The sequence below is a fragment of the Haliaeetus albicilla genome, chromosome 8 (assembly GCF_947461875.1).
Source record: "Haliaeetus albicilla chromosome 8, bHalAlb1.1, whole genome shotgun sequence".
Taxonomy (NCBI): domain Eukaryota; kingdom Metazoa; phylum Chordata; class Aves; order Accipitriformes; family Accipitridae; genus Haliaeetus; species Haliaeetus albicilla.
This window is the reverse complement of record NC_091490.1, coordinates 2595134-2618787: the sequence shown is the minus strand read 5'-3', so window position 1 is coordinate 2618787 and position 23654 is coordinate 2595134. Positions and strand designations below refer to the sequence as shown.

Genomic DNA, 23654 nt, shown 5'->3' with positions numbered 1-23654 from the left:
CCCGGTGTGCGGATGGGTAAGGGGTAGCTGGAGTCTCATGTCCTCTCTTTACCTCCTTGAAAATTCCTTGCACTCTGGGAAAAACTAACAGTTTGTTTCCAGAGCACTGGAATTAAACTAGGGAATGGGAAATGAACAGAAGGAAAAGACTCAAAAGGCCAGTACTTGCTCCCCACTGCTTCTGGTCAGGGAGAGGCATGGTTAGATCCAAAAGCCTTGCACATTAATTTTGTCTTCCTGTGTTTGACAGCAGGCGTTATTTATTATGATACAATGGTTTTAGATGTCTGCGTGCATCTGGCCTTCCCATTACTGTGAGCAGAACATGTGTGTCGGGGCTAAACCGTGATCTGGCACTCTGAAAACAGTAAGTAATGAAGCATACACTGGAAAAACTGCTTTATTTCTGCATCCCCTAAACTTCTTTGTGAATAACCGATTAAATAGCTTCAAAACAAAGGAAAAAAACCAAAACAGAACAGGGAAGAGACAGAACAGGGAACAGCACAGATAATGCACTGGATCCCACTGTAACTAATGCCAATGAAAAGCTGAAGTAGGCAGTCAACTCCTTGACCCGTTTTATTTTATCCCAAATACAGCTGTCAAAATGTAATCAAAATGTCAAAATGTATAATCTCTCCACGCTCCAGACAATTACCGATGTTATTCAAAGTGCTGATAAGCTCCGTGTCTATCTACAGAGTACTCTCCTCTAAAACCATCAGAACAAGCAGGTAATTAATACAGCTCAGTTATTCCCCTTATTCTAACAGGAAACCATTATCTGATCAACACAATCACGCCAGTGTGTTTCCTCTTTCATACAAAATTCAGCTGCAAGACACTTGTAGTTTATAGCAAACAATTTTAGTAAGTGTTGGCATTAACAGTTTAACAAATGCACAATTGTCCCAGCCCTCTCAAATTTGACCTTACTGACTGCAAGGCTGTTCTGCTTGCTAACAGTTGCAGACCAAGCCCTCCCTGCTGCTTCTAACAGTAAACAACAGCTCGTAATGACAGCAAACAAGCTTCAAACTGAAGTTTGCCATATAACCACTGCAGGCTACAACCCTCCTTTGCTAGAGGAATGCAACATGATGCAGGGCAGCACTGCCTGGCATACGTGACTCAGTGGAGCAAAGGAAGAACCTTATATAGTCCCTGCTTTGCTGCAGTGTTTCAGCCCATGACTCTGAGTCAGCTGTGACATTTTCTTTCTAAACAAATCTAGAGTTCCACCTCTGTCATCAATACTGCAGGGCCAGCTGTTTAGGTGCAAAAAGGGAAACCAGAACTTTTCCGTCATTTGACAAGTTCACGCAAACAAGGCTCATGAGAAGCACCAGTCCCCTGAGCATCCTGTGCTGAGCTTGTAACATTGAAAGGAAAGCCCTAAAACCTTGTTCGCAGCACTTGCTTTTGCTTTCTGGCAGGACACCTCCTCCACAGAAAAGGAAGAAACTTTATATATAATTTTTTAAGTGACAAAAGAGCTTCACACAAGAATACAGAGCAAACCAAAGACACTAAGAATGCCAGCTATTTCTGGAGTTTGTCTCCTTTCAACAACAAAGTTCGTTGCTTCTCTTAAAGGAGACTACCTACCTCTTGGTTTTGGTTGGCAGCACCTCTTCAGTGTAAAGCTTATGTTGTCTGTCCGAAGTATTTGTCCTTTCAGGTGATCCATCAGCTCTTTTAAGGATGAGAAAGACTTGTTTGAACCATGTAGGAAGTACCCGCCTTTCTTCACCTCAATCTGGAAGTTCTTGTACTGGATTGAATTATTTATCATCTGTTATTAGGGGGCAAAGGGGGGGGGGGAAGCAAGCAAAATATAATCATTAAAGTGAAAGGATGTTTTAAAGCCATAAAAGCTTTCCAGAAGCCTTTGAAATTACATGTAGTACCAGTTAATCACTTGTTCCTAAGCTAGTGTCCTCTAATCAAACTCCAATGAAGTAGAAAAAGGCCCTAAAATTCCCATAACCTTCAGTCCCAGGAAGGCTCATAATAGTGTGGAAGAGCAGCAACATAAAGATGTAATCATCTAACAAGTCCAATTACAGCTTCTGTGTTCTGCAGAGCCTGAGAGTATGCAGAAGCTCTGACTCTTCAGAAGGAATTTTCTCTTCACTTGGTCAAGAATTGCAGAATCTGGACCACGGTTTCAAAATGTCAACTTAAAACCAGCAAAACTCCCTTTCACAACCCAGATTGTTCAGCAAGTGAAACGAGATTTCAGGCTGCTGTTCAAACCTCCCAGTTTCATTCAAATGTATTGAGGAAGAATGACTGAACTTTTGTACTTCTCTATCTCAAGCCCATTCCCTTTCAAGTTCTACCCTCTACTGCTTCCTCACCTCCACCATACTGCAGCTTCCCATCACCTCTCTTTCCTCTCTAAGCCTCCCAATGAGGTTGAATTTTTTCCAAGACAAAATTAATTTCTTGTTTCAATGCCTCGGTTGCCCTGTCTGTTAGAAGACAGTGTTGATCATACAGGGATTTTTTTTGCAAATGTCTACAGAAGATGAACCAAATATCAATGCTAAAAGATTACTATTATTTCCAAGATGTTTTTTTCATCATTTTGTCGTTTCTTGTTTCAAATGACCCTCCTGTTCTCATAATTGACTCTAATACATTTTAATAACAACATTTTTTTCTAAGAGAAGGAAAACAGTTTATATGTCTTTACACTATTATTATTATTCTTGTGTGAACACTTTAAATATCTTCCCCAAACTAGCAAGTCAGCTGCAGACTTCCAGCTGGGGTCAGTAAAATTCAAACTTCTGTGCAGTTGCTGCATTCTTCTTTTCTACTTCTAATGGGTTCTCACCCCTATCCCACCACATGAGCTTTTACTTATCACTCATCTTTCACAAAATATGTTCCACTAGCTAACTGTGTATATGTCCCCTTCTGTAGTGCTCTATGTGTAAAGGCAACTGTCCTCATGTGCTATTCTTTTACAGTGTGTCAGTAGAAATACATTCATGTAATTAAATCCATGTTCAAGAAACATTAGGTAAGCTGCAGTGACAAATTCTGTATGTCATTCTTACACTATATGAGTTTAAAAAGCTTCATTTCAATCATGTTCATGCACAGTTTTATCGCTATGAATGGAAATATTCTGGATGTAATGAATCATATTGGTAGATACAGTAGATTTGTAGAGATAGCACAGGATTCCAGAGAAAATGAAGCTGTGAGTACAAGCATCCACCCTCTGCTGCATCAGCTAAGATGTCTGCCCTAAAGAACATAAATATATCAACACGGATTACAGGGAGCTGCTAGTCTTTAGCTCATTATCAAATGACTGCTGGGAGTGCCACACCTGACGTACCTCTGAGCCTTCAAAACAAGTCACTGTCATGAGAATGTGGTTAAAGTTTGTGCAGCTCCATCTCAACACATACATGCCTGCTTCATTCCCTTCCTGTCGCAGTTTGTTGATGGCATATTCCGTGCTGAAAGAGTCAATGCACAAACGAGGAAAGCCAACAAATGAGCAGTTGTACCCAAAATTTATTATTAGTAAATACAGAGGAGAGTAATCCTATATTTGCAACAAAAATTAGTAACAGCAACTTAGAAATATTTATATTATAATTAAAAAATTATTTAATTGTGTGCATTACACACACTCACATTTACCTGCCAAAGAGCAAGTGAAGAAAATTTTATTAAGCTCTTAGCATGCTTAATGGGGAAATCCTACATCCAACACAGTGTGCACATAAGCTCTCAGTTTTCTACATATTGCATCTTCAAACATAAAAGGAAAAGCCAAAAATGTGGGCAGAAGGGAAAATAATTGCTTTAGCTATTTAAAAAAAAACCAAAGGCTTTGTGCCTCCATCCAAGGACTCCCAGTGTCAGTGTAGATACAGTTCAACTCTGTTTACCTAAAATATTCCCATCTGTTCAACTGACAATGATCTTTATAGCTATTAGTGAAGTAAGGCTCAAAATACTCCGATAGGGAGGAAACACTGGTTTTATAGATGAGTAAGTTGATGTGGAGAGAGTTAGTGATACTTTTTCCATATAACCATTAGAAAAAAAAAAGTTATTCTACAACATTTTGTTGAACTAACAACCTTCCAAATGTCAGATTTCCTCAATGGATTCAATATGCAGTAGTATTAGAGGACTAACTATTCCAGTGAAAAAATAAAAAATATAAAAATAAAATTTTACTAACCAAATGGGACCATGGCATCCATTTTTTATGTTGTGCTCAATCAGTGGGGGAGCCACATCTGTGCAGAGATAATGGTGGGCATCCGCTGTAAGTCTGAAGTATCCATCTATCAACGATGCAAATGACAGGGCCTCATCATGTGAGGATAGTTTTAATTCCTAAACCAAAAAGATATTTTAGTCAAGAATTCTTACAGTTCCACTAAAACATTTCAGGAATGTTTTCATATGCAGCAATTTTTGCATGAAGTGGCTAAAAAAATGTCCAGAAAGCTATGACAGAAAACCATATACATTTAGGAAACCAATACTGACCATTCTCTATCCTCCTCACTCATTACTGGCTAGAAAATTCCATTCTCCAGCATGACTTATATTCTGCTGTAATCCTACATTAGATCTGTATGGCAGACTCCTGTGCCAGGCTTTGTAAAACACCAGAAATTCAGGACGGGGGCAGTCATGTTGGCAGTCATGTTGGATTTAAAGCCAAGGGCACCCTGGCAGCTCCTTTCCAAATTCTAACAGCTGGCAGCCCACAGCAAGAAGAACTGGGTATCTATAAAACCGACCCTCCTCTCCCACCCTCCCAGGTCCTCACCCTCTGCCATCCTTGCTGAACTCCTCTTTCTTGATGCTGCTTTTGGCTATCCAAGCTGTTCAGAGGAAGGCCACGGGCCAAGAAGCATATCAAGGAGCCACCAGGCACCGGTGGTATGCAGTAACAAGTCTAGAAAAGCAACTGTGCTCACCAACTTGCTGCTCTTCTAACTAGCGTTTTTGCATTTGTACAGTGTTGAGGACAGCATATTAAACTGTTATTTAAGAGTCCCATTAGAAAATGTTCCTCAAGGAGGTTGTCACCTGTTGCCCAACAACACTGTGTCACTACAGCTTCCCATGGGAAGGAAACTTATCCAAGGTTTGGTTCTTACCATCCTTTTGTTATCCTGCTTGTTAATGCTAACTGTAGACTCCTTGATGACAATGTGGGTGATTTCAGGAAAATAGGAAAAATTGTTCCATAAGTCTCGAATTTTTTGTTTTTCTTCATCCTTTTTGTTTTTGCCATCAGACTTCTTCTTCTTCTCTTTCTCTGTCTGTACAGACTGCAGATACATTTTGGATTAAAGTATACTAATAAAACCATATTTTTTTAGCACAGTGTTTTTACACTCAACCAAAAATACATGCCAAGTTCATCCAGCTATTTTATTCTTGAATGCTTTTTGCACCGATCATCAATTCATTTACATGTTCAGTGTGTCTGTATTGCAAGGATATACTTCAGTCAAGAACAGTCCATAAGACAGTTTTCGTGAGGATAAAAGAAACCAGTCATTAGCTAGGTAACTTACCTCTTTCTCGGTATACTAGCAATAACTTTAGTAGCAGTACAAGGCTGAAAGGGTTCTGCTGAGATTTCTAAATTATGTACTTGAAATGCTCTCTCAGAGCTCAGCCCAAAGGCAAGAGCCACATTCATCTCACACTGCATGCCTGAACTGCCGACAGCAGATGAAATTCTGCATGCAGACCACAATGAAGCTGAGCATCTTACAGGTCAAAAATTACTAAGAACTACTTATTTTAAAAAGGTAAATGTTCAGGCTCAGCAAAGCTTCCTGCTAGTCACAGAAAGGCTCTCACTGTGATGAAAATCTTTGGCTTAGGCATTTAAATAAATATAATCTATAAATAAGCAGAAACAGGAGCCTTACAAGAAACAGGCTGCACTTCTTGCAAGCTTTTCTGCTCAAATAGCAGCTCTTCCTTCCCTCCCCTCCCATTAATATTATCATTTAAAACAGAAATTCTCCATCAGAGATAGAGAGAGATAGTTAGCTTACATCTAAATTAAGTGAAGCACAATGCTTTCTATGCTACAAAAGATAACTATCAGCAGGGTTCTCATCACTGTGGGGAACTGAGGCAAGCAAAAAGAGGTCTATTTGTTCAATATCGTATGTGGAGAAAAACTGTAGAATATGCCATAACCCCCTTCAAACTTAGAGCATATTTAATATTTATGTATGCAAAGTACAGAAGAGATTAACCAAAGTGACCTCAATTAGCAGCACTGACACAAGGAGCAACATATAAAATATCACTGATGCGAGAAAGCTTAGCTTTCATGTCACTATATTTTAATTTATTCATGAAAAGTCTATGAGTATGAGCAAACATGGCACCTGGGGTGCCATATACAGAAAAAGCATTATCAGACTTTGATTATCAAGACAGAGCACCAAACCATAAAGGCCTCCACGGACATAATCTTTCAAAACTTGTGTCTGGTCTGGCAGATATAATACAATCTTTAATTTTCCTGATGAACAGGTTGCCCACAGAGGTTGTGCAGCGTCCATCCTTGGAAGTTTTCAAGACCAGAATGGATAAAGCCCTGAGCATCCTGGTCTGATCTCTAAGCTAACCCTGAACAGGGGGTTGGGACTATAGACCTCCTGAGGTCCCTTCCAACCTGCATAACCCTATAATCCTATGAAAGAAGTCCTTTCAATAAAAAGCTGATCTGCAGTGTCTGAAGATCATGACCATTTTTTTAACAGTTGTTATGCCCCCAAAAGCAATCCTCTAATTCCCATTTATCAAGGGATACTTACATTTGGCTTGAGCCTCCACTGAATTCCATTGTTTCCTGTTACAATGACTTCATATAGTGGGAGGATCTCACTGTCTCCACAATTAAATATATTTATTTCATTCTCAGATGAAATCAGCAAAAACGAAGTCTCAAAAATTTCTGCTCCATAATGTTTAGTCAAGGTCTCCATCGTTGATAAGTATTTAACTTTCAGATCACGTGGAGACACACTACTGTCGCAAATGGTTTTGTTGTTAAACTCTTTAAGGAAATGCTTGAAAACATTATTTATCCGAATCCTGGTTAAGAAATTCCTCTGTCTGATAGTCTTGTTCAAAGTTTCAGGAATATAATGCTTATAACTAGAAGGAAAAACAATGCTATGAGTTAATACCATTGTCTCCTAAACTTCTAACTCTCCAAAATGTGCAACTGCCTTACTTTGAAAGCTACAGAGAACAAGATGCAGTAAACCAGCGTGCAGCTGGTACTGTAGCAGTGGTTTACAGCATTAATAGCCAAGAGGAATTCAAATAATAACCTTATCTGAAAGCTTTTTAGTCAGATGGATACAGCCCACTCAAATCAATAACACAATTTATTCTAACAGTTTTCTCATTAGGTTGCCACTTAACAACACTGCCGTTTCTGAACTAGCTAACCAGAACCCTGAATTTACAGCAAGTCAATCGGCACCCAACACATTGGTATGCTGGGCACACTAGCTGCATAGATTTCAAATACTCTCCAGGCAAGAAAAAATTCCGGTTTTCTAATACATATCCTTCTTGACAAGGTTAGGAAGACCCACTTAGCAATAGCAGTGTTGGAGCTTGTAACTCCTGTACAGTCAGACTCTGGAAGTTAGAATGCTTAAAATCCCTTCTGGGAAGAGAATTGCAGCAGACCCAACAGTGACAAAGAAGTTATTCCAACCTACCTGATATCTTTGGGAAGCTCTGGAAGCTTCACATTTTTCTTGATGGCATAGTGAGAGATTGCAAGGACAGCCATCCCCAGACATTCGTTTTCAATTTCATGAACCTCTTGATCATTTTTAGGATCACGGATTGGTGCCAGGCCTTTCACTAAGTCATACTGACCCTTAATAGGAAGCAAGAAAAGAAAGCTATCAGATTTATTATTTGTCATAGTTTATCTATGAGCAAGCAGTATGTCGTGAGATCTCAAGCTCTCCTTGAGCAAGAAGAGTCACCCAAAACTGAAAGCCGGGACAGGAAAAGGTAGGAGAAGAAGGGGAGAGCTGTGCAATAGATGCATTCTTCTCTTAGACCAGTGAAACAGAAACACAGGCAAGCACTAGTCACCTCACAAACCCTGCTGATTTGAGAAGAAACACCAACATTTGCACCTGACAGAAGTCTTTTAAAACAACAGTTTGTGGAACGGGTGGAATCACCATGTGGATCGTCACAGCACATCCATCCCACGTACAGTCCACAGCATTGTGGCTTTCACCAAGAACGTGTGTGGACATCCAGGGAGAACACCTGCACTGCTCAAACACTTCCAAAACTCCTGTCCCCTTCTTTTATGTATTAGCCCACCAAAAATTCCCTTTTTTGGTAATTAACTAAAGAAAGCACCACCCCTGTCCCCTTCTAGCACCATCATGGTTTTTTTTTTCTGGTACGCAGTAAAATAGTTTGTGTCTCTGCTTTATCTCTGCCTTCCATCACCTGGTGTCTCTATGAACCTCATGCACTCACAGTCTCTAAGCCACATCTCAAAGCTGAGATTGCAAACTCTGTGGCAGCTGCCTGGCTCTGGGACAGTCTGAAAAATATTTGGTTACCAAAGAGCAAAGACATTTCTGTTGTCTTGTACTAGCATTAGTGTTTTTCTGTTTGGCCTTTTTTTAAAATGTTATTACCCAAAAGTAAAATTCTGCTCAATGCAACATTGTCTGACAATATCCATTAGGGTCCCTACTCATTCTGCAACTTAAAAGGCGTCTTCATTCTTTTTGCTGACACTCAAAAAAAGGAAAAAAAAAAAAAAGGACAAAAAACTGTTTTACAGCATGTTTTCAAACAGTGATTTTGCAAAGTTGCATGCATGTACACAGGAATGTTCACACAAAACAAGGTGTAAGTTTGATTACGCAGGAAAAAAACATTTGCTGCTTCTATTACTTTAGAATGCAAGTGGTACCATTAAAATGCACCCATAGCTGTAGCTAACTTGGTATTTTCTTGTATTGTGGTTTCACAACAAAACAAGGATTCACTGGAGCAGCTTCATGGTATCTCTTTTTCTGAAGGACACAACCATATTTCAAAGTCTGAAAATTCTGCAGTAATTATGCTCAGAATTAACAGTAAACACGTTTTTATCCAGTGCATTTCATTTGCTCATTTCACAAGCCTTCATCAACTTCAATCTTTCCATTTCTTTAGTGAAACCAGACAGTTTCTGGTTTGCAAAATCATTTGTGTGTATACAACCTTTTTTTGTACAAGAGCACAAGCTTTCTGAAATAGGGACCCTGCTTACTTGCCATGTCCAGCGTGCTGCCTGTACTGCCAACAAGTGGGAGGCACAACCAAAGGAAAGAAAAATTGCATGTAAGCAGGCTGTGTGACAGTGGTTTTATCAGTCAATGTTTTAGCACGACGCAGTAAAAAAGACTCATTAAAAGGACACCATACTGTCAGTTTTAATACTGCTACTGCTCCTCTATAGGACTATAGATGTCAAAGTTATGTGCAAATGCTTTGCAAAAGAAAAGGTGATAGCATTTATATCGAAAACCAGTTAATACTAAAAGAAAGTATGCTGTAAAAATATAGCCCTTTTTGGACTGTGATATATAGTTTCTTTACACTTATGCGTATGGGTAGATTGTTCTTCATGTAGCAAATTCTCTCCACCATGCAGAAGTATGAAGAAAACACTTATCAATACTAACAGGTAAGGTTACATGTACTTTAGAATTTTGAAAATAGGTCTTTAAAGCAGCTTCTACTGGATCAAATAATTTTTGTGTGACTACAATGGCAGAGATATTTGCAAGCAACGTCTTACCTGTGCAAAGATGTATTCTAATGAATGTGCATCAAGTATAGGGGTTCCTTCTGGTGCCAGCTTTTTCTCGTAAGAGTTCTTTGCCTTCCTTGGGGAATGCCTCCACACTGAGGGTTCGTTTTCACTAGTGCCATGCCAGTTTGTAAAGTAGTATCTTGCAAGAAAAGAGGAATAAACTTTAAAAACTTTTGGGGAAATCCTCCATTTACATTAGATGCGTATTTTAATCTTTTAAAAGAAAATCAGTTAGAAGTCAAAATCCGTCAATCTTCTGCCCTGAGGTTGCAGCTTAAGTGGTCCACTGCTGAAACCGCATGCCTGGCCTGAGGAACTGGGGAAAAATGGTGTATTAGTCAAAGATCTTCAGTGTTTCCACTCAACAGTATCTCACTCAACTCACGATCCCATGCCTGCCTGCCTGTTGCATCCCTGTACAGTCCACCAAACAAGAAGCCACCACTCAGATGACAAGTACGTTTCCATCACCTCTGACATTACTTGAGGAGTGTAATACTTCTACTGTGCATTAACCAATGGCTGGCATTTGTATTCCAAGATAAAATGGCTCATCTAAAGGGTTAACAAGACTTTAGACCTCCTCCTCTACAGGCACAGGGAAAAACAACTGCACTATGCCTCACCCCCCGGAATTTCTGCTTCCCTTTGGTTTTGGATGGAGCTGGTGAAAAATGCACGAATTCAAATCACCCAGTTTCAAAGGGACACAGTCAAATCTTCCGTGTATGTGACAAACATGCTTTTTACTCATATCTGTACACAAAGCTATTTAATTAAAAACCTGCTAAAGGAGTTGGTGTCTACTGAAAATTAATGAAATTTTTGAGTTCAAGCTCTGTTAGCACCTTTTGAGAAATCTTTGCCTAAATTACTCCAGAAATATGTGTTTATCTGGGTTCTAGTAACATTTAAATCAAGTAAAGTTTAATTAAATCTGGTTTGAATCAATGTGCCTTTTGCAGAGGTTCATGCCTTGCACATGATCATGAACTACTTACAATTAAAAGGTTACAGCAGAGCAGATTTACCCAACTGCTAAGTAGGAATGATTTCTAGAAGAATATGTCGATCTAATTCCAGAGCAGCATTCAGCACTAGCAAAAGCAAACAATGCAGAATTATTGCATTGTGTATATATATTACTGCATTAATACAAAGGGTGGTGTGATATCAGACATTTCTGATGGACAGTGACCACCGTGAGCATTGCCTAATTTGTTTCACATTACCGTGAATCTCGACAGCAAAGCTTTTAACGTCTACCTAAATATGTGATCAAAATCATTCAGAATTTTTGTGACCAAAATGAGATCAAACAGCTTTACACAGGAAAAAGACAAATGAATGTGAATGTTAATAGACACTGCACATAAAAGTAGTAGTAAACAAAAAGGGAGTGGAAAAAACCTAAGGTTTTAGGTAGAAAATGTTGAGGCATGTGATATCCAACTCCTGAATTGGAAATACACGTTTTCTGTATCGAAAGAAAAAGCTGAACAGATAAAGTACCTTATAATCTATGAACACTTTTTGAGATTACAAGTAAGAAATCTGTTTAAATAACAAACCACTATCTTGCCCAAGCAGTTTCATTTCAAATATAATGCAATAAAAACTGCAAGGGATGTGTCGTGGAAGACAGGAAGACAGCAGGAAGGCAGCAAGTCAACTGGCAAATGCTTATGAACATTATGGTGCAGAACAACCCACATGCAAAAGTATGTGTTTTAAAATACGTGCCTATATCTTTGTGACTTGCCTCTGACCAGAATGGGAGTTCATGGATTAAGCCCCAGTTCTGCAGTGGTTGGGACTGGTGTGTATCAGTCTCAGTGCAAAGTCAGGATCTCAAAGAGCAAAATAAAATTAGTACTTTTAGTTCAGCACCATGTGTTTTCATCACATGTTATCTGTACAGTAAGTTGACCATTCAAATGAAGAATGGTGTATCAAATTACTCTTAAAGAGATGAGACTTTCTGTACAGTGTTTCTGTCCATCCTTTCTTTTTGGTAAGTCTTTTTAAGTCCCCCAAAAGCATGTATCTAGGAACACCAACACACAACTATGCCAAAAAATCCTGACAAGTACTGTAAGATACTGCAGAACTCCTTTGGATGAAGCATAAAAAGCAAAGCAAAGCAAATCCTTCTGCCTCCAGGAAATTACTTTGTTTCTGTATTTTATAAGATGAGTGAAAATTAATAACTCCAATTCTTTTGGTATTTCCTGAAAATAATTATGGGCAAGGTATTGTGTATTGTTGGTAATTGAGAGGAGAATTTGCTCCTTTCCCTATTAAACTGCACTGATTAAGACAACACTTAAAAGTTACAATAAAAATTAGAGCCCCATTGTTTGAGGAACCATATAAATAAAGGAGAGTCTCTGCCTTGAAGAGACCAATTAACTTGTGGTACGGGGGAGGCAGATCATTACTATTCCACTTTCACAAACAGAAATGGGAGCAGAAGCTTTCCAATGCAGAAGTCCTGCAAATGACCTGGAAAGGAGACAGCGTGCTCCTGAGTTTCAGGAGCATGACCTACCCCTCCTTTTGAACGCTTTAGCCCAGGGCAGGCACCTGCGGCATGGGTGCCGCAGCAGGGAGGGGGGATTTGGGGAGTCAGCCCGAGCAGGTCACCCCTGGGACAGAGCAGTTTTGCACTTCATCCGTTCAATCTGGCCAAGGAGCGGTGGAAACGCTGGAGTGGGACTTGCTGTCCTCTTTCACCTATAGCGGCCTCCAATAGTCCTTCTTTCCAGAGTTTCCAGAAACATGTGTATTGGGTCCCTTCTCCATGCCAAGAGACACTGCTACCTCTGGCTTAAAGACAATCCAGCTGTGGAACAGTTAAACTCCTCCTCCATCAGCTGGTGTGCTAATTAGTCCAGGATATTACAAAATGCTGTGGTTTCTTATGTTGTAGACTTCCCCCCCCCCCCCCAAACTTGACGCAAGTGAAAGAAATACAGGGCTAGTTTCAAAGTTTCTAGTGAAAAGCAAGGCCCTTTAAAGTATTATGAAAAGTATACCAGCTGGCACAGATTTGATGGGGAGAGGAGGAGGATGGGAAGTCCACACAATCAGAAACCAAATCTAAAGCTTTCAGCAGTGGGAGAAAAATCGAACACCTAAAAGCACTTGAAACTACTCACATACCTTCATTTTATATATATATACGTAATTACAATAGGAGATGACTAAATCAATTCTAACAATGTAATGAAATTTCAGAAAGTGGATTGTCCATATAAAAATTATTTTGTCTCTAAATGATTACATACAGTCTAATAGACTGCACTGTTACATAAGCCCAGACCATTTTCCTTTTTCAAGAGGAATTCTGCCTCTTGCAGAGCTCAGAATAAACAATATTCATTTAGAGAACAGTTTCACAATCATGTATTGCTCATAGTTTTTCAGTGCTCTGCCCTGCTCTCAGTTCAGATGCCCAAGCCAAGACACGCGATAGATCAGAAATGAAAGAAAGGAAAATACCACTTCACCAATACACTACATTATTCCTAGGGAGATGGGAATATTTAGATTTTAGCGCTTAACTCATACAGGCTCTTCTTAAATGCATATGAAATTACTTTAAATTCAAATTATTGGCCCAAAGTTTGCCAATTTCCATGCATGGAGTACATCTGACAAAAGAGACGCCCCTGCCAAACTTCAAATCCCAACTCCAAACCTTAAAAAAATAAACCACCAGAACTTTTACATACAGAAAGCAGGGCACATTCCATAGCTTCATTGTGTAAAATGGTAGAACAGAAAAAAATCCAGAAAACAAAAGTTCAACATGGAGTAATTTTGCCCATATACCTAAAGTTTGATAGAGATGTGAAGAGCCGAAGAAGATTTATAAGAGGGAGCTGTTAAAGCAGTTTTAAAGAAGGTGGTGTTACCCACCATGCAAGTAAGATGCAGTAGGACTGAAAGAGTACCTGGAGAGAGCTCTCATCCCTCACCCAAAGCAGAAACATATAGAAACATATAAACACCAAACACAGCGGAAACTACTTTTAAAGAACTGAGTTAAAAAACCAGCATCATACTTCTAATTAGAGGACTAAATTCCCACAACTACATTTTTTAAATACTACCTTCTTTTACTGAGAAAAGCACACCACATCGAAGAATTTCAGTATCAGGGGAAAACACCCCAGACTCACATTATACCAAGAAATTTTTTTATTATCCAGTACATGGTTAATCTGACTGATCTCTTAAAGCAAGAAAGAGCACTTAATGCTCTGTAAGAGGCCATTAGAGTCCTCAGAGCTTCTTTTAGAGTCACTCAATTCCATTACTGTACGGTGTTTATCTGCCAAACTTAATCACAGCTGTTGAACTCTGAGATTAGCTGAGGTTCGGCCATTAATACCACTAATAGACTGTGTTAAAGAAAAAACTGTAATAACCTCTTCCTCTTCTAAAAATAGGTATCAGTGGTATAATTACTTGAAAAGCAAAGATCTTTTTGTTGACTTTTTTTTTTTTTTCTTCTCATAACAGTTCATCCAACAACAATAACAATCCCAGTCTGGCACAAAAGTAATCAGAATCATACACTTAAAGCTCATATTGATACAAGAAGAAAAGTCAGAATAAAAATAATAATAAAAAAAAAGAACGTAGCATAATGTGCAGAATTAGATTTCTATCAAATCCTAAAAGGAGGACAACCTTTCTTTAGCTAGAGTATGTGAGAGTGCTCAACAGCTGCCAGCATTACTGCTTTCATTTTCCAGTGGATGAGGGCTGGTGTACCCATTCAGCCCCAGAAATCTCAACAGGCTATGTGCTGTATTTTAAGAAAGCCACCTGAAGTTCAACCTGATGGTACATGATGGATAAAGATCCTGGGAACAATGGTTTCTATTTTCTGATGCTTTCTCCAGTCTAATGCATGCCACCCGCAGTGAGGTCACACTGATTCCCCTACAGTCCTGGAGGAGAATTTCAAAAGCAACAGCATGTTGCTTTTTCCTTTCAAGTTAATAGTAAAATTCCCATTGACTTCAGTAGGAGTACAGTTCACTTTCAACACTTCAAAAGGAAATTGAAACATGCAAAATACTGACACAATAAACCAACATTTTTGAGCCCTTTTTTCAATTTAGCTTTTAGCTAGTTCAGTCACCTACAGCTTTGTGGCTACAGGTTCTTGCGTTTTTTCAACTTCTGGGGCTTTTTTAAGGTTATATAGCAAAGATGAAAAAAAATCAGGAGACATTTTAAGCTTTTACTGTTAATCTCTTATCTATGCTGTGAAAAGCAAGCTGCTTCTTTTGGTTTTGCTTTCCTGCTTCTTCAGTGAGTTCAGCAGTAAGAGTTAGAGCATCTACATATGGTTAAGGAATCATTTTTCAGATACTATGCGCTTACCTCATTCGATAATGGAGCCGGTGTGATGTTTTTTCATCTATCTTAAAGACCTGGTTTGGTGCATACCAGAGTCTTCTGTTTTCATCATACAGTGCAAAGAGATTATGGCACAGAGGAGATATAGCTGTCAGAGAAAAGTAAACAAACGTGTGAATCACAAGGCTACAATACATATGCACACCCCAAATATACAAATGCATAAAGCAAATATCTGATCTTGCGAAACAGACCATAAAAAGAAACTGATACTAGGATTAGTTTAAAACAAACACTAGAAAGTTACGGTTAAAGTGGAACTGCAAACTGCACATTGGTTCACTCCATTGGGTTTATTGTGTATTAAAGAACGTATCGTTTCAGCTACTTCTAACATTGAACTTATTCTGAAATCCTGATTTTGTCTGAACTTAAGAGGAAATGACTTAAAAATCTTCACTTTTTCCAGATCACAGAAATGGGTGTTTTAACAGAACCACTCAGCAATACCACAACTTTGTTCTCAGTTTTATTTTATTAATAAATTTTACTCCCATAGTTGAAAGACAAGGTTTTAGTGAAACAGTTAAAATCCCCTTCTCATTAGCAAACAAGCAGAAAGCATAACGTGTAATTTTTCCATTCTTTGCCAATTCAACAGAGGGGTTTCCAACAAAGAACAGACTTTGACTTGTATGTCTATGCCGACCTGTTTTAACCTTTGCATTTACATCATCCCAGAGAAAAACAGGCTATGGAGTGTTTACAGGTCTACCATTGTTTGAATTCCTTGCTTCAGTCTCCTGCTCAATAGGAGGCAGTACCTTTTTGCAAAAGCCCTGGTCAGGCAAGCAGCAAAGTTGCAGAGAGCACCATAGCATGTGCTTAAGTGTCTTTCTGAAATTGGGCCAACTGCAGAGCACTTTGTTGGGGTCCTGCAGAATTCAGTGAAAACATTTCTACTGTGTCTTGGGGAGAGAGCGCAGAAGGGAAGAAAAGAAGCCAAGGCAATAAAAACTGAAGAGCCTAATTGCAAAGATCACAGAAGGTCGGGTTGACAGCCACTGCCTCCTGCATGTCAACAAGCAGTATGTAGATGCCATCAATGGTTTAACATTCAAGTTGTGATTTACAGCAGAGACCAGCACCACAGGCCTGCTGAAACAGGTAAACTTTTGTACTTCACTAGCACGTGCTGTGGACTTAATGAAAAGCAAGAGAAGGTAGAAAGAAGTTCCCTTATGGAAGGCTCACTTGAAGTCATTTTTTCAAAGGTTTTAAACTTCCAACAGAAATTACTGGGAGCAGTTGCACATTATGTGGGTTCACACCCATACAAACAGCAGCAGTTCACAGCTCTTACAGGCTGACATGAATAGGTGGGTTTTAAGTACTTCTCATTTTCATTAAAACTATTCAAAAACAATGTGAGTACTTATTTGATGAGGTTTGTCCTTCAGATTCCCATCATTCCTGCCTTTCCAATGGAAGAGAAGCAATTAGGCAAATGAACTGAAGGGTACTCAATGTTACAAGAATCAAGATGACATGGGAAAAGAAAACATTTTAAAGCTGACGGGAAACTTATGCCCAGTTCACCTGTTTATTACAGCCAGATTCACCACTCCCATATCAGCTGAATAATATTTAGTGTTCCATGAAGCCTGGGGAACACAAAATTGGGATCAGAGCGGGCAAGAACCTTAGAATTGTAAATATAAACATATACTGGTTCATGAGCCTCAAACATAGATTAAATCCACTAATTCCAGTAGAATTACACATATTCAAATATTTTGCTGAGTCAAGGACCACAGTGACAAAGCAAGAAATCTTCATTATACATTTATGCATTACCGCAATTGTGCACAGTTCAGGTAATCTTAACTGGTGAATAACTCTCTGCAAAAAAGTGTCAAGTAACAGGAAACTAAAACCGGAGAAGTAACAAACAGGTTTGGGATTTTGTGTTTTGTGGGTTTTTTTTCATTAGCGCTCTCCAAAATGTGTTGTAACACAGGACAGATCCTGACAGGCTTACCAACTAGTATATGAGGTAAAACCAGCTTTGTGTTAACTTATTTGTATATGGTATCTCCTCTTCTCTTCAAAGAAACCTAATCACCACACCCAAATCAAAAAAATCAGTAGCTGTATCTGCCAGGGTGGGAGATCATCACTTTATACTAATCTCAAGACAGTCTCTCCCACCATTTCTTCCACACCAAGCAGTTTAAGAACTGCCCAAGCAGACCCTTGGCAAAAGTTTCCATCCTAGACTACATAACATGCATATTTCTTCTACAAACATTGACTTACACGCAGAGAAGGATGCATCGCTTTCGATATTGTCAGGCCTTGCCACTGAGAACTTATATAAAATCCATATACTCACAACACCTCTGTGCAGCTTCAATGCACAGCTCCTCCGAGGTAAACTCGCCACTGGTGTAACAAATAGGATTTTTATCTTGCAGGTAGAAAAGTATTTCTAAACCCTGATGCTGAGCTTCCAGGTTTACTTCGGTCTTCTTTGTGCTCCTCATTTTTGCACAGAAAGCCATGGCTTTGCAATCTTCTTTTACATTTAGATACTGAAAGTGGAGGAAAAATAGTTAAGGAAAACATGAAGAGTTTGAATATTTGTCAGAACACAAATCCACTGCTTAATGAGGCTACTGCATACTGTGATGGGCTAGGCACAGCATTTCTCAAAGTCTTCACATTGGGAACCTGATTATTCAAAATCAGTACTTCTCATAAATGAGGGAAAAAGTGAAAAAAGATATGTCAAGGATTATTCTGTTTCTGGTAACTCTGGTCCAAATAATTCCCTTCTGTTCTAGTGGTTCCACAACTATTCTAGAAGGTTTCTCTTCTTACTGTAAAGCAGGAATAACTTTCACATCCTTAAGCACCTAACTGGCTGAAAAACAATACTTGAGGCTGGGTAATATAAACAGTACAATTTATATTTCCTTTAAAAAAAAAAAGTTAGCTTCTATTTTTACAATCTCCTTAACAGCTAAATATTTCTGACAGTTTTCTCCCCTCTCACCCTTTGTCTTTTAAACTCCTGATACTTAATGTGTCATGGTGAAATGAGCTTTATTGGAGAGTTATTTTATTATTATTACTTCTCTCTCTCTCCAGAAGAAAAGAGTAGCACTAAGTAGGTTTAATGCAATAGCTTTTAGACTGCCAAGAATGCATACAAGGCAGCTCTGACTCAAAAGAAAATGCGTTTTGCATTTTATACCCGGTGCTTAAATAGAAAGAGCCGAAAGGAAATAGATGAACACACACTCCGGGTATTATGGGGTCTGCGTTCCATGTTTTACTAAGCTTGAGCTCAATTAATAACAAAAGCCCAAACCACCAATTCTATAGTTTATGAAATTAATCCTCCCACTGAAAAACAAACAAACAAAAACCAAACCTCAAAAGCCAACGCACCTGCATTTATGTGACTGTCTGATCCTCTACACAACTGAAATGGATTATCTTCGTGCTCTCCAAGAGCAACTTGACTCTGGCTGACAAAAAAAAAAAGAAAAATTGTCAGGAATGGCTTTGTACAGTTTGAGGCACAAAATATATGGTCAGGCTGATAAAACGGCACTTGCAATCCAAGGGAATCTTTCCATTAATATAATTGAGATATGGATCTAGTCTCAACCAAAGACAGTCATAGCAAGCATCTAGGAGTCTATGTAAGTCTACTCATTTCTTTTGGCTCTTTCGGTGCACTGGCTGAGACGCAAACAAAAACCAGGGGGGGAAGCCTCAGTTATTCATTGGGGGTTTTTCATATTTTCAGAGCACCAGCCATCAGTTCAGTGTTGTACTCATTGCAATCCATAGCTGTGACACCAAAGCAGCATTCTGCTCTTTGCTTTATCTCCTTCATGGCTTTTGAAGTCACTTCATTCTTCACATTTTTAACTACATATTGCTAATTCCAATTCTTCCCCAGTGTCTATTGTTTCTTCCCCTTCCAGATTATCAGGTTTTTTCTCTGTTTTATTCTCCTTTGCTCTATGAAAGGTGCAGAGCCTTGGGTGGGCGGCAGAGAATAAGGAAGCTACTCAAGAGAGCATCATTGCAAGGGTCATATTTCTCTTAGAGGAACCCTGTTCACAACGAGTGCAGCCCATGCCTTCAGTACCTTCAAGCAACACGGGCACCTTCCAAGAGCCTACTTGTTTTTTTTAAGCCTTATCTAACACCACAAAACACATCAGTATTCTGGGGCTGGTTTGCAAAACTACTCCCACCCAAAGTCAGAGGCTATCCTTACCACCTGAAGCAAACCGGGAAAACTTCAATACCATCTTTTTTTAATGTAGGTGTGACAGTGCTTCTATTTAAAGTATGGTCTGATACCAGGACTGTAAAATCAATGAGACACTACAGGAATACTCAAGAAGCAGGTGGGGAAAGAGTGGGCACTGGTAAGACGTCTCCCTGATCCCAGTCCTGATGGTAAGAGCATCAGTGAAAGATGATGCTTGCATGCTTGAAAGGCATGGGTGTATGTTTCTTTCCAAAGGTGGACAGGCTGCTCCTCTCCCACTGGCGTGGGAATAAGCCAGAAGAGGAAGGAGTCTGGACTTCTTGAAGAGAAGGAGGATGTGGGACTCCATTCTGCATCTCCAAAGAGACTCCCATGCTCTGGCGCTGGTCCCACGTCACTGCCCATCAGCCACGGCTCCACGCTCTCAAGGGGAAACCAAGCGTCCCACCAGCTTTTCCTGGGGTAGTCACTAATGAAGTGTGACAGTAAACTAAATGTGACAAAACGTGTCTAAACTGAACATGACAGTACTGCTGGTTTGGTATACATCATCCATCACTCATCTGAGGCTGAAAGACTCCTCCATTTGTATTCTCCATCCCTCCTTTTTCTCTTCTCCCCTATCTCTGCCAAAATGTACTTGAACTAAATGTGTATTGGTTTTGCTGCAACAGCATTAGGCCTTAATCTGATATAGCAGACTTCAATGAATAGTGCTTTATAAGCCTTAGGCTTAGTCTGGAGAAAGTCTGACAATGCCACACAAACTGCCCTTGTGCTTGGAAAGTGCCCAGCAAATGTGATACTATCATACAAAAAAATAACATTTAACAGCCTAGCACACATTTACAATTAAATTGCATGTTCCTTCCATCCATGCCACTTTAATGCTAAATTTGAGTTTCCAGACATATTCCCTCAGCAGTAATATGGGGGAGAAGTAATTGAGAGCATGATTACAGGAACACATAGACAAGCCAGCAATTATTTCTGCACAGCACCATAAAATTTAAATGTGAAAGGTTAAAGATATTAGCTTTAATCTAATTGAAAATACTCCCTTTTAAACAACATATCTTATAACTGAAACTCAATATATTTTAATGTCTGTGTAGGCATAATACTAAAAAGATTGTCCAGACGTTTTAAAATGTGAAAGGAAATAAAAAAACATTGCCTTCTCACAGATTCATAAATCAAAATTGTTGCTTTTCAACACAGCGTTCTTTGGTTTTGCTTAATAGCTCGTACTCTTGTTTCTAATCACAGCAGCAATTCCCAGAATCCAAAAAAAAACCTTAGGTGCTGCTTTATTTACAATATGCTTTGGGGGATGAACCAAACCAACCAACATCCAATCTCTAACTTGCTATTTACTAACAAGTTTTCCAGATATTCCCATGCTAAATGTCAGGAATTCACCTTTTTAAAAATGCATCTTAATCTTCCAAAAAAGTCTCCTTTGAACAAGACAAATTCCTGCTCTGTCTCAGCAGTAGCATCTTTTACCAGTCCTACACAGTAATATTATCATACGTACAGGTCATGGCACCTGGTGCCAGCCAGGACAGCATTACGGCAGCCCTTTGCTCCTCTAGACCCCGCTGCCTGCAGGCACATACTGGCAGCCGTGCGACTGTCCCCCGTGCGAGGCTCACCACAGTCGCATGTGCGTGACTCAGAGCTCCCCGTGGCCATTACATTAGGTCTCTTGCAATCTTAGGCATCACATTACACACCCCTCATGCTTCATCTCAGAAATCTGAAGGGGATTTTTATCCTCTGCCGCTTACAAGGTTTCAGAGCCTCAGTGGACCACTGTTTTTGTGTATCTTCTGCAGATTATCTCCCTCCCTTGTGAATGTTTCCCTAATCAACTTACAGATACCAGCTGTATCCTTTCTCAGACTGCATTTTGCTTGCTTGCACCATGCTCCACTGGTCTCTTCCTGCACCACAAGCTCCACTTTCCCCTGCTCATTCTTTCAGCACTTCTCAGCACTTAACCCATCCTCTTCGAGCAGCACTACTCCAGGGGACACGACGTAAGACAACAGGGATGCACTCAGTCTCTGCTGGGATTCTGACTGACAGGACAGAATTTGCTTTTTTCAAAGCACGTTTTCTCTTCACCCGATTTCTGTTTCTCATGGTGGAAAGAGTCTTTTGTGACACATGCTGCAAAATATTTAGGGGAAGGTAGGACAGCCCAATCTCAAGATTCTGCTTGTTAACTCCACATGCCTTACAGCCTTTTGAGCACTTGCCAAAGCAAAAGGTTTCTCTGGTGATTTAAAATTCTGACCAATGTATACACACATACCTGCCACCTTCTTAAAAGTCTGTATTTCAGTTGCAGAGTAAGTCAGCTAGTTGGCAGGGTGAGCAAACCCCCAGCCCGGTGCACCACCAGCAGAGGGGGACAATGATTCATCCTTCATGCTAGGGTTACAACCGGGAAACTAGGGATTCTGAGTGCACACAGGCACAAAAACAAAACCATGCACCCACAATTGCCAAAACCCGCACATCATTTCTTTGGATTAGGTCAACAAACAGATCTGGGCCCACAGAAAGTTTTTTTTTTTTCTCATACACCGATGAAGCACTTACAAAATTTTAGTATCAGAAAGATGAAAAGTTAAAAAAATAGGGAGACGAAATTCTAAAGGCGGGTCATTCAAAATAATTTTGTTTCTGGTTTGGCTATGAAACTATTAAGACTTAATGAAAATTTGGGCGAGAAAAATATTTGGTAAAAACTCATGTTCTTGCCTATAACTTGCCATGGCCAAGATCCCCTTTGTAAAAGTGGTTCATGCCCAACAGTCCTAGCTTTTCTAAGGAAAAAAGACAAATGTACAACATTGTTAAATAACCCCTTCACGCCTCTGTACTCCTCAAAAATCAAAGAAAGAAAAGGCGGGGGCATAAATTAAATGCTTTAGAAACTATTTACAAATCCTCCTTGAACCAGAAGGAAGAAGTTAATTCACTCTTGTGGAAGGAGGAGCCTGGGCAAGCCCGCCTGGCTCCGAAGCCTCCTGTAAAGCCCAGACATCTGCACCTGGCCCTGCTGAGGGCCTCCCCTCAACAAAAATACCCCGAAACACAAGAAGAGCTTCGCTGCAATAAGGAAACAGAGGATAAAAGCGTCAGCTGGGAGATACTTCAAGACGTCAGACAACAACAGATGCTGCCTCCAAGCTCCACTGGGCTATTTTTAAGAAAACTTCTCACCTGAGCTCAAACAAGGCTATAGATGCCACACTGCTTCAGCTCCTTATCTGAGCAGCCAAGGGATTTGTGGGTTTTTTTACCCCAACACAGTTTTCTCGCTCTCAGCGGGACACATCTAAATTTTTCCTGGCAGAGCTGCCGCAATTCCCAAAAGAGACGCACTGTGACACGGAGGAGATGCATGGCAGAGCTGCCGTGCCTGCCAAGAGAAATGCCCTCAGCTGCCTGAAAGCTGCTGCCTGCATGTGCTGCCCAGCTGGACCCCATGGACCCAGCACCCTTTATTTTCCATTCATAAAATATTTTAATGGGCAAAGGGAAAACACGAAACCCGCACAGGTTTTGAGAAGCAGCGTCCCAGCGCACATCCACGCTTAACCTGAGGCAAACCTGCGCAGTGAGACCTGCTCGGATTTAAAAATGCAAGTTTTGCTTCCTGCTCGTTTGGGGAGTTCTGACAGGAAAACAAGACTCCGGTCGGCTGCTGTCCCCGCCGTGCCAGCCCTGCTACACCACCACCCCTGTGCTGGCCACACTTCTACCATAAACAAAGATCACAGAAGCAAAATGCAAAGATGAAAGGTCTGCTTTGGGGGGGAAAAGTCCCTAAAATGTGAGAAGAGGAAAATCCCAGGTAAACTCTGACCAAACCAGAACTCTGAAGCACCATTTGCAAGCTCTTCCTCTTTTTTTCCCCCTCTCAGCCAGTTTGGTTTCTGGTTTCATGACAGGGACAGAGCCAGGGGATGTTTATGATTGCTTATGCTAAGAAAGTAACAGATAGGCTTTTCTTAAGCATGCAGGGCATGCCATTTTTGTAGTACTCATAGTTTATGTCAGCCCAAAAGT

General features: G+C 40.0%; 1 protein-coding gene across 8 annotated transcripts in view; it reads right to left on the bottom strand.

Moving 5' to 3' along the window:
• Nucleotides 1-23654, bottom strand: part of JAK1 (Janus kinase 1) — a 64236-nt gene that overhangs the window by 12048 nt on the left and 28534 nt on the right. For 5 of the 8 annotated variants that reach the window (XM_069788505.1, XM_069788501.1, XM_069788498.1 and 2 more), the window contains 10 exons: nt 18725-18804; nt 17664-17862; nt 15293-15416; nt 9875-10028; nt 7767-7930; nt 6846-7188; nt 5157-5330; nt 4223-4380; nt 3362-3485; nt 1612-1801 (listed from right to left, as the gene is read on the bottom strand). In XM_069788505.1, coding sequence (XP_069644606.1) covers nt 1612-1801; nt 3362-3485; nt 4223-4380; nt 5157-5330; nt 6846-7188; nt 7767-7930; nt 9875-10028; nt 15293-15416; nt 17664-17862; nt 18725-18730 — 1636 coding nt within the window. In that variant the 5' untranslated portion in view covers nt 18731-18804. The remainder of the gene's footprint in view (nt 1-1611; nt 1802-3361; nt 3486-4222; nt 4381-5156; nt 5331-6845; nt 7189-7766; nt 7931-9874; nt 10029-15292; nt 15417-17663; nt 17863-18724; nt 18805-23654) is intronic. The other 3 variants (XM_069788502.1, XM_069788504.1, XM_069788506.1) reach the window with 2 other exon arrangements.